The 12,033-nt window shown below is 39.2% G+C and overlaps 1 protein-coding gene across 6 annotated transcripts in view; it reads left to right on the top strand.

Moving 5' to 3' along the window:
- Ih (hyperpolarization activated cyclic nucleotide gated potassium channel Ih) overlaps positions 1-12,033 on the top strand; it is a 137,928-nt gene that overhangs the window by 121,064 nt on the left and 4,831 nt on the right. For 2 of the 6 annotated variants that reach the window (XM_065481229.1, XM_065481228.1), the window contains exons 7-13: positions 545-628; positions 4,162-4,269; positions 6,564-6,713; positions 8,323-8,541; positions 10,443-10,589; positions 10,942-11,059; positions 11,709-11,985. In XM_065481229.1, coding sequence (XP_065337301.1) covers positions 545-628; positions 4,162-4,269; positions 6,564-6,713; positions 8,323-8,541; positions 10,443-10,589; positions 10,942-11,059; positions 11,709-11,985 — 1,103 coding nt within the window. The remainder of the gene's footprint in view (positions 1-544; positions 629-4,161; positions 4,270-6,563; positions 6,714-8,322; positions 8,542-10,442; positions 10,590-10,941; positions 11,060-11,708; positions 11,986-12,033) is intronic. The other 4 variants (XM_065481231.1, XM_065481230.1, XM_065481233.1 and 1 more) reach the window with 2 other exon arrangements.

Here is a 12,033-nt window from a genome sequence, read left to right as displayed (position 1 = left end):
TGGATTATTAATTTTATTATCATTTCTTCTTACATTTAAGTTGTAGTGAAATAGTATATTAGAATGAAATTTGCAGTAGATCGCAAATTTTGCAGCTTCTTATTCGTAGATTGAGGAATGATATTTGCTGACTTTCTCTCTATACCGCCTCTCCATTTGTATAGGCTCTTTTTTGTAAGCTAAATATTTTATCTTCACACTCAGCAAATTTTCGCTAATTCAGTGTGACCTCTTCTTAATAAACAACATTAGATCCCCAGATAAATCCAGCTAAACACTCCCAGGCTAAATTTTCGTAATACTCGTTGTGATTTTTATAACGATTGATATGGTACAATATTATAAACTGATCGTATGTATGAGAGAGTTTGTGTGATTTCTCAAATCAAATCTGACTATATAAAAGCTACCCAATTGGCTACAACTGTGTTTATATAACATCTTATTGATGGCAGGAGTATAATACTCTAGAAAACTTTTTTGTGAAATCTTATTTCGTATTTTTCACGTTTTGTATATTTTTATTTTCCGGACCTATCTCTAGATCTCACTTGAAGCATCATCCAATAGGGCATCTTCTCCGCGTGGCAGTGGATGTCACTCGTATTGCTCGCGTCGAACTCGAAAGGTGCATACCCCACTCTATGAACGCTCGTTTTCTATATATATTCTCTTTATTATATATATTAGACATGCATTTTTACCGTGTTGATCCATGATAATCGTGCAGATTTTATATATTATCTAATTAAATATCAGTCTCAGACTACCCCTCGATGGTGATGATTGTTTTCAATCGATGTGTTCCTAATTTATTTGGATATGCCGGTTTAGTCTACGATTTAAACGAGTTGATATACACATACCAGATTATTTCATCTCGTCGATATTTTTTGAAGGTTGCTACTTTGATTAATAGCCTGATGCCCGTAGAGCACAGCATCGTTCTCACTATTCATTTCTCGATGTTGCAGTGCAGAAATCCCTATCGATGTGTCCCTCGTTTCAGTTCAGCTTCCCTTTCTGCTTTTTTGTTACTTGATATTTAGTTGACAAATTTACCTAGATTGAAGACCCTGTAAATCGCAGTTATAGAAACGTATTTGAAATTTGGCAAACACAGGGTTGTGGTGCGGCAAATTGGATTTCGCAAGATGTCGCAGCAAAAAGAGGTACTGTGAGTCGTTTCGGCAATCGTTGTGTACTCATTATTCATCATAAATAAAGGGCGTCGAAATCAGAAATGTTTTCATGATTCAAAGAGAAAAACGTTTCTGTGACCTTGCGGAAAGTAAGAAGAATGTTTTATTTCGGAATTCACTTTCTGCAAGGTAATTGGCAGCAATTTCAAAATTGGCATTCTAAATCTAAAAATTGATGAAGTCACTATTTTATTGAAAAGGTTTCTCAAATATTTGAATTTCACTTATTTATTGTGTGAGCCTACAGCAATAAAGGGATCTGAAAAATTTAAAATGTCCCATTTCATGTTTATTTGATCTAACTTAGCTGGCTTAGCTGCGCATTTAATTCCACGTGGTTCAATTATGCCTATTGAAAATGGTTCTTCACGAGCTGGCTTGAGCATTAAAAACTCATTTAGTCTGTGTCTCAATTTTGAATAACTTGTTCACTGTAATAATTATTGCTGCCAGCCGGAGAGGTTTTTCCGAGCTGATCATGCAAAATCGCAAATTAATTGTGGCACCACAACAGGAACCATGCGAGTTTTATTAACGGGCATTAAATCGTCAGCGCCAAAGGACCGATTAGTTTGTGTCTATAGTTGTTGATGTTCGGTGTTAACTCGATGTTTTGGTCACAAATTAAGCGACCATGCGAAAGGAGCCGCGCACGTCTGCAGTCCATAAATCATCCTCCAGGCATAATCCAGTGGCCGAATCTAAATTACCCGCTGACCATTTAACCATTCCCGCCCCCACCTCCACCCCCACTGCCCCGCTACCACCTCACTCGCGCAAGATTGTTCTATCCATAGAATGTGTACAAATCTCAGTCGGTGGAAGCGCTGAGCCGCTTTTGTTTCCGCTCTAAATGTGAAGCAAAATCTGCATTTTTCTGTGCCCGTGTACCATATAACATCTTTTCACAATACCATTTTAATTTGTGCTGGCTTGACATGGCTTGAGCAATAAATTTCTGCTAGACTTGTGTGCTGCATCAGGGCACCTCGCGCGCATTTCTGTCAACCGACCTTTTACGCATCTGCAAATTTATCACGCGGCTGACCTTGCCCCGGAGCAAAAAAACGCTTGCAAACGACGTCATCGTTATTTGCCGATCGAAAGTAGAGCAGAAAGAACGGTCGGTCATGAATCATCCACCTAGCTCTGCGGTCTCTTTACTAATATCCCTCTAGGACCGAGCCTTTTAATGTGTATGTGTGAGTGTCACGTGATTGGACGATCCATCTCTGCGCGTGCTACTGAATGGAACGTACGCGCGAGATACCACCTCCCGAAACGTAAAAGAAAGATGAATTACCAGGCTCTTTGTAAATTTGGACGAGCTGTCTCGTAGGAGAGAAGAATAACGCAAAAAGTAGGACCACCATGTATTAACTTTTCTTGTGTCGTTTCTCTCTATCTCTCTCTCTTTCTCTCGCTCTCTCCTCTCGTACAAAACATTCCATCATTATATATTATGATATATATAATATGTTTCCCCACTTCTTAGACTATTTTTTCTCTCAAGATGTGTACATTTTATACATATACTCTCGTTCGTACTCTCCTTTATTATACAATTTGATAGTCTCGAGTGTCTCAACCTGATGGAATTTCCTCCCTCAGATCCCTACATGCAAATCTCCTTCGCATCACTCTCTTATTTCCTGTCTCTCGGAGTGTGCCGCCCTTCCTTCTTGTACATTAATCATGTCTCTCTGCCGCCGCCGCTGCTGCTGTAGCCACCCTCTGTGAACACGATATTATTTGTTGTAAATTATACAGACTAAAAATCCCTGATGCAAACTGTAATAATTGCAATCCATGTGACAACATACTATAGATCTGAATAGGCGCTTTGCCATTTCAAGGCTGGCAACGACGGCCTTCAGATGGCAAGGTCGTGTGCAATTGCAAACAAAACCTCATTTCCAATTAAGCAATCTCTCGAGTCAGTAGACTTCTTTTTCTCACCTAGAACTACACCTTTGGAATGACTATGGTATAACCAAGACCCTATTTGCAAACGTGACTAAACTTGTAGGGTGTGACTAGCGGACGTGGTTCGCTACTCCATTACTTTCTAAACTAGACAACAGATTTCAGAGATAATAAATAACTAAGTAATTTGGTTAATTTCATCGTTAATTTTGTATACCACTCATTTCGGTCTACATCTCTGATTAAATATGATTTGCATGCCTGAATGAGTCAACTAATTTCTGTTTATTCCCTAATTATTTTTTCTTTCGTTCCTTGAGTTTTATCGTCGTGTTTTTGACTGTTTGGTATGATCTGGTACGTGTTTAAGGCATGTCGACCTGCTGCTGTTTTACATGTTAAAACGAAATTTCTGCTTGCACCCGTCTTCAAATTAGAATGCTGGTGTGTGTTTGCCTTGAGCTTTGTTGTGTGTTCAACTCTCTATACTTGACAAGAAAAAGTCGAAATACTCTCTTCACTGATTGTTGAAGGACGAGCAGGAAATTTGCAAAATTTCTTGCTCTGCTTCATTCTTCACTCTCCTCCCCGACGAAAATTTTAACACAGTTGCGTATATATTCTCTATCTTTAGACTGTAGCCTTCACTGAGAATGCTAAAACTCTGCTATAAATTCTTTTTATACTTACATAATACTATATACAGTAGATATTTCAAAGAAAAGTGGTTTCCAACCTTTTAAATCGCTGCAGTAAGCACTGGAATTTTCCTCTCTACACACGCTGCTAAATTTTTCTCTTGCTCCATCATTATATTCTTCTTCTTATTCGTACATAATATTATACTTCTGCTCATATAACGTATACCTAGGCAAGTTTGGCACGACAGAAAACGGGTTCGAGAAAGAAGAATGAATCCAAATCCAAGTTACCCCACATCCAGCTCTTAGAGTCAGTCTGTCTCATTTATACCAAAAACAATCCTAGTGCAGGCTGCATCTCTCTATCTCGTGTTTCTCTCGCTTTTTTCTAGATCTTGCAGAACCTTCAAAAAAAGCGCACAGAAAGGAGAGGTCGCCTCAACTCTGATGTTTCAAGCAAAAAGAAGCAAAAGTTCACCAAAAGCAATCTCATTTTTAAGGTAACTCCGAAAACAACAAGAATTCTCTCATCCAAATATTTATACCTCTGGATTTATATATATTATATATACAACTACAGTTTCATACTCCATATATTTTGGTGATATATATATAATTATCTCAGTCGACTAACCCCCTCCAAAGAAATTAGGAAACTTGCGAAAAGGAAGGTCCAAATTGAAAAATCTCGATTCGAAAACGCGCGAATCCTGCCGCTCTTTCCGCCCGCCGTGCCGCATGTGACTTTTTTTAACAGAGCTTGCTGCATGGCTGCTGATTTTGCGTTAATTTGACTATACTCACCATATATGCTTCAGTCAATTCAGTCAATGAACAGTCGATCTCACTAACTATATGTTTCAAAATTTCCTCCTTCTCTGCCACCAACTACTTTGGCTTTAGAGCTTTTCCAATTACAAATCGGCCGTGTGTTGTCTCGACAAGCTGGCTTTTTGCAACGAAAAACACCACTGACTTTCACAATTGTTGGCGAATACAAAATTTTCAAAACTCACCACAACAAATAAGCAAGCAAATTCGAAAAATATGATCACCTCATCAACCATCAACATATTCGCCATAACTCTCTACATATTACCTTTCGCTTTTTGTTGCTGGAGTTGCTGTTGTTGCTGGAAATACCGAAAATACCGAGTAATTTAATATTGAGTATCAAACATCAGAAAATTCACGTTCGTGCCTATATATGTATCAGATTGTGCTGCGTTGTCGCTGCTGCCTAAATGGTTTATTTTCTCCTTTTCATCCAAATTGAGCTTTTATTATCAGAGTTTCGCAGATTTCGATGTGATAATTTGACAGAACCTTCTCTGTGTGCAATTTTCTCAGATGATTAGCAAAAAAATCGATTCAAATCACGAAATTAGCTTCAAAGGTTCCTCTTTAGCGTTTGTGATGGAAATTATTTACTTAATTTGGTTTATTAGAGTCAAGTGTCTCATTTAGAGAAATAAACTACTCCATTAGATCTGTGAGTATCTCGCCTCAAAGAATAGTAAGTGCTTTGAGAGTCGCTTCTTTTCTCTCATTATTTCTCCTTTAATCCATTTATATAAAAAGCCCTCTTCTCTTTCTCTCACATGTTTTATTTTCGTGTAATTAGTGTTGTACCCTCTCCATCTTGGGTAGTCACATACACTCACTCACTTTACTTCTTTCATTCGTTCTCCCCGACCGACACACTCATCCTATTTGAACAAAAATACCACTCGAATAACGGACAGACGAATAGAACCCAACAAAAACACACATACACGCCACACATACATTGAACGGCAGAATCAGAAACTGTACAAAACTATCTGTTTGTCAAGTGTCAGTGCAATTTAGAGTTAGTATAAGTTGAAGAGCACGCGTCTCATCCTATAGTTGAGTAGTGAGCAGCTAAAAACAACTTCCACTCTCTGTCTCTCTATCTTCTCTTTGCGAAAAAATAAGAAACGAACATTTTCTTTTTATCTTCTCTATTGTAATTATTCAACTGAACAAAGTGCTATTATATCGAGCCAACCAAATCATCTCTACTGTCTTCTGTATCCGTAGTGCTGGTAATTGATATTGATTACATTTCCGTGTTGTTGCTGTTAACATGTTTAATTAGAAAAGTTTCTTACTTACTTAGATGGAATTTAGCAACGGTATACTGACGCGACATATTGTCGTCGGTTATCAATTGAATTTAGATTGTAGATCGGACTGGCAAACAAAGATGCGGTAGTGATCACCACAAAAACGGTTCATTTTGCTCTCTGTAGACGGTTCGGGCGGGACATAAGACGTTCGACATCTTCAGACCAACAATCAAACAGGAAACATTGTCAAATTATGTGATATTTCCTTAATTTAAAAGCAACCCAAATCATAATTATTATTACTATTCCTCTGCCCAAAGATCTTATAATTTTCCAGATTTATTTTACCTCTGGTTATGATTCAGACACAAAAACCTGAAATGAGATACACGGTTTATGATCCAAAACCAAATTTGTTTTTGTATAAAACATAGAGATTGATACATACATATCAATTTTTACTGGAAAGACAAAACAAAAAAATTGCAATCTCTTGATGTTGTTGTGTGCGTGCAGCTCGAGTGAAAGGTGTGTTTGAATGCGGTTTTGTGTACTTTCTTTCTTTATCTCACAAGGATAAAGTAAAATTCTTCTCTCTGTGTTAGCTGCTAGTAGCGAAACGAACGAGTTGAAATACGTTCCCACTTTGCTGGTATTAATTTTTCATGCCCTGGACATGCGTTTCCATTTCTTGTTTGCAGTTCCTCAACATGGCTAGTGTGTTCATGCGGATCTTCAACTTGATTTGCATGATGCTACTCATAGGTCATTGGTCGGGTTGCCTTCAATTCCTCGTCCCAATGTTGCAAGGATTCCCCTCGAACTCTTGGGTTGCTATCAACGAATTACAGGTAATGCTTCCTTACTAACGTTGCACTCTGGATTGAGAACTATATAGTGAGTTATCCGACCAGCATTTACTTCTTGTGATGAAGTTTACACTGCACAAATTTTACTTGCTGCATATTTTGAAAATTATATACCATTTGTCATGTATTTGATATTGTTTATTGAACTGCACAAAATCAGTGAATGAATTTACAGAGATGACACTTATTTTCAAAACCAACTTTCTGAATTATCACAAAGTAATATTTGAGCGGCGAATCTGCCCTGTTGGCCCTAATACCTGATCGCTTAACTTTCCAATCAACCGCAAAATCAGATTTTGCCTGCTCGTCGCCAGAGTGGCCAACTTTCTTACGGTGATTCGCAAACAACGTCCTAATCCCAAACTCCAGTAACGTCCAAAACTTGGGCCTGCTAACAGCGTGGAAAGAAAAATGTATTGTCGTCACAGCGCGTCTAAAAAGTTAGGCAATTTGCCGAGCACGTGTGCGCTGCCGGTTGCATACCCACCCACCGACACAATCGATCCGCGAGAAAAGGGAGCAAACAGTCAGTCAGCCAGTCGGTCTCCACGGACTATCATTCTTTGGAGGATCGGATAGCGGAGGGAATAAAAAATTTAGCCATCAATTCCTGCACATTAGGGAACGGTTCACTCCCGTGGATAATTCAGCAGGCAATTTACATTGGTTTGCACCGACCCTGATTCAACAGGGGTGGGGAAAGAAACGCGATTGCTATTTAATTAAAATGGGATTAATTTTTTAGCATTTAACTGTTAGCAGGGTATGTGGTAATTTAAAAGTTGTCTATTGTCACTTCACGTTAGTGACAGATTTGATACTGCGATATTCAATTCAAATATTGAAGGTAGGACAAATTCCCAAAATGCAAGTGGAAACTCCCATTTGCTTGTACAGCCAGGACAAGTGCAAGGAGAACAATCCCAGCGAATCAATTAAACAGCAAGGGTCCAAATTGACGCGGCAACCCGCCGGAAAGCCGCCTCGACAAAATGCCTTGCTATGTTTTCAATTCGCCGTTGAAAAGATAAATTTTATTAATTGCTACAAAGGAGACAAAAATGGAGTCAATCGGTAAAGGGTGTGAATGAGCCACTGGTGGGTATTTCAATGGCCAGGTTTGCTGACGAGGCTTGAGATTAGTCGAAATTGCTATACAAACCAGTACTCCAATTGCTTCTATAGTTGATCTTGCACAATTTTTAAATTTCTCGTCCTGACCCTACAAGCAAATGGAAAACTTCCACTTCCATTTTGAGAATTTTTCCAATTTTTAAATCTATTTCATTCTTTAATCGGTCAAGACTAAATTCCCTAACCTCCCACGCGAACGGGTAAAGTTTGAATATTGACATCAAATATTTAACATTAAAATTTAGCTTTAGGGGCTTTTGGTCAATATAATACATATCTGATTGACCTATATTTTCACTGATGCTGCGTTTTAGAACGCTGTTCTTGAAAAATTACTTCCATTGTTTATCAAGCGCCTGAATCCCTCGCATTCGGTTTCATGTGACAGCAAATCCCATATTTATTTTTTTCTAACTTGATGACTAATGCCGGATTTTGTTTCCCCGATTCGCAGGAGGCGTTTTGGCTGGAGCAGTACTCGTGGGCCCTGTTCAAGGCCATGTCGCACATGCTGTGCATCGGCTACGGCCGCTTCCCCCCGCAGTCCCTGACGGACATGTGGCTCACCATGCTGTCCATGATCAGCGGGGCGACGTGCTACGCCCTCTTCCTTGGACACGCGACCAACCTCATCCAGAGTCTCGACTCGTCGCGCCGCCAGTACCGCGAGAAGGTCAGTAGCTTGAGGGACTTGTGCTCTGTCGATTTTCTTGTTGCTTGCTCGCGACAGAATCGACCGCATTCTATCCGTAATGTTTGGTGGAACGAATTTCTCTTGCCGGTGACCTGCTCTCTCACTCTCTCGCTACCTTTTACTTCAAAACGGACGGATTTTGGACATGATTATCAAAATGACTGAACTCTTCATGCTTTTTAATTTAATTTATTAAAATTTTAATCTCCGTGTTTTAATTTTATAAAAATATTAAATTTAACATATTTTAGAATCGGGTTTTCTCTGCTTCTTATTGAAAAACATTGTCAGATCAAATCACACATATTTAAATCATTTCCAAGCAAACGATTTAATTAAAAACCTTACCGCTACCGCATTTCAAACTTCATAAAAACCGCACAAGCGAACAAAATTTCCCAGCAGTCCTCCGAATTAAAATATCGCGTCCCTGCGGTGCAAATTTAATCTTTCCGGCAAGACACGGTGGCCGCTCCTGTTAGTTCGTGTTCAGAACAGAAATAACTCTATAAAACCTGACATTTTCCCCTCCAGCTGTCCGAAAAATACACCCTAAAAATTAGCAGTGAGCTAATTCCACGGTAGAGTCTCTAGTGGACCCGTTTTGCGTGACGGCGCCTGATCGATCTCAAGTTCGTGCCTTTTACATTTTCGCAGCCAAATCCATCACGTCCGCGGAACGTCCGGCTTTTTAGCGACGGGAGAGGGAGAGAGCGTGTGTGTTACTTTGCCTGCGATCAAAGTCATGTCTCGCTGCCTGCGTTCAATTTTTCGTCCAATTTAATATTTCAATCTGCTGACGAGGGTTAGCCCCAAAAAGCCTATTGTTTGTGTTTGGACGATAATGCCTGCTGCAATGTGGAATGTCGACATCTTGATCTCTACACGCAAATTCTCGAAATGTTTGTTCCTGTGTTAAAAGGGTTACCTTGCAAGCACATGGGAGTTTTACTCTCTGTGTGGCAACGCGTCATGCATGATAGTGATATTTTTCTCTTTGAAAACGACCTCATTTTAGCGTTTCAAAATATTTAGACCTATGTGGATTTTTTTAGTGAAATATTTAGTATGATTGCCGCAGTGGCCTTGTAATATTATGGAGAGAAAAATAAGGTTGCCTATTTTTATGCTTAAAACAGGAAGAATTTTAATTTCCTCGTTATAATTTTTGATATTTTACAAATTACTGGATTGTCTACTTTATAGTTAGGAACAAGTTTTGTAGAATTAAATTTAGCTGAAGTTTTTTTTCATAAAATGGCAGTTTGTTACAAGTCGCGTTCAGATTTGAGCACGTTGATGTGAAGTTTCATGATAAATGTTGGAAATTACAAATCGTATTGTTTATGCATTGAATCAAGATCAAACAGCTTACTGTTACTGATTCACAGAAACTCCGGAAAATAGAGAGTAATTATAAAGCTGTTTTGATCTAATGAGTAAGTTTTAGGCCAACCCCAATTGGTTATAATTATTAGAAAAACTAAATTAATCATTTTAAAACAAAAAACTCACACACGAGTAAAAAATTTCTACAACCCCTCAGCAAATGTACGAGGCAATCAAAAAAATTAATTGGATACAAGCTTTGCGTTCTCTTTGAGCAGCGTTAATAAAAACAAATTCACCATTCCGCCAAGCAACGAGGCCGATGGAGTGCGGTCGACAAGTCCCTCTCACTACTGATCCTCTCTGAGTATTGCAAACATATATACTTTTACAACATATGGGTATTGCTTTTGATATTTCATTGAAGTGCAGCAAATTGGTGCGAAGTGTGACACCCTATTTGCTTTAAATTCTGTGCAAAGCGGGTGTTGTAAAAATTGAGTTTTCGCTGAACGCGATGGATTATCTTTTTGTTGCAATTCGAATATTAGGTCAAGCAAGTGGAGGAGTACATGGCATACCGCAAGCTGCCCAGGGAAATGCGCCAACGAATTACAGAGTACTTTGAGCACCGCTACCAAGGGAAATTCTTCGATGAAGAGGCGATCCTTGGAGAGCTCTCTGAAAAACTACGTGAGGTATGATAATTTCTCTTTCCTTTCGCTGCTCTCAAAAGTTGAGTTTTTCGGCAAATTTTTAAAATATCTCTTACGAAACTCAACATTCTTTTTATGCTGAAGTCAAATGTGTCTATGTTTATCTACGTTAGGAAAAGAAAGCGATTAATTTTGCGTAAACTCGTTCCTGACAGGCAAATCTTGAAAAATTGCCGAAGTATTTGTTTTGTTGTCGAGTCAGAATCCTAAATGACCTCTCGTCCAATTTGCCAAGAAAATGGGGTGCCAGAGGATGCCCGCTCGTGCGCCAATTGTGATAAATCGCTTTTATTATCAAACTGATTGTGTTTCCTTTGTGTGCTTCATCTTGCAGGATGTGATAAACTACAACTGCCGCTCATTGGTGGCGTCAGTGCCTTTCTTTGCTAATGCTGACCCCAATTTTGTGTCTGATGTTGTCACGAAACTTCGATATGAAGTTTTCCAACCAGGTTCGTACACTGATCCGATGTTTCCTCGAATTGCATTGCATTGCTGCGCGAAGGCGGCATTGTATCGAGCTCTTGGCGGATGCACAAAAACGCATGCACGATGCTCAGAATTAATGGCAGCAAGAGCGCACAGTGTGAAATATACCACTCACAATTACGCTTGCAATGAATTTGCAGTTGCAAAAGCGTGCCGTTTTAACGCATTTCTTGCCAAGGAAGTCATTGACCTGCTTACGATTTCCCGCTTTTTATATTGCAAACCTCATTTCTCTCCACGTGATATGCAGTGCAGTTCGCACAGTGGTTAATTAAGAGTGACCTATTTTACTCCATTATTCGGATTGCGGAAAAAATTTTTGCACTAATCCCCAGCTACGATTTTATTACCTTTCTGACTGTTAAACATTTTTGCCCATTAATGAATTCCTGACAATTTTAACTTTGATGTTTCACGTAATCACAACTAAATATGTAATTTTATTGATTAAGAGCTGTATTACAATAATTGGAAATAATACAGACTACTGCAAAAGTCAATGAGTATCATTATTTTAGTTTAAAAACCAGGAAAACGCCGCTTAATTTAAACTCTGCTAACCCTCTATGCTAATGCACTTCTAGTTGCATTAATATTTACAAAATTTTAAAGGTGATATCATCATCAAAGAAGGAACCATCGGCAACAAGATGTTCTTCATTCAAGAGGGCATCGTCGACATCGTGATGGCCAACGGGGAGGTCGCGACGTCGCTCAGCGACGGCTCTTACTTCGGAGAAATCTGTCTGCTGACCAACGCTCGACGCGTGGCCAGCGTGAGAGCTGAAACGTACTGCAATCTCTTTTCTTTGTCGGTGGAGCACTTCAACGCGGTGCTGGATCAGTACCCGCTCATGCGACGCACCATGGAAAGCGTCGCGGCTGAAAGGTTCGATCCAAACTAAATCTTAAATGAACTTCATTTGGATTATTTTCT

Source organism: Cloeon dipterum, chromosome 2 (genome assembly GCF_949628265.1).
Source record: "Cloeon dipterum chromosome 2, ieCloDipt1.1, whole genome shotgun sequence".
Lineage (NCBI taxonomy): Eukaryota > Metazoa > Arthropoda > Insecta > Ephemeroptera > Baetidae > Cloeon > Cloeon dipterum.
This window is presented reverse-complemented; position numbering and strand designations above follow the sequence as displayed.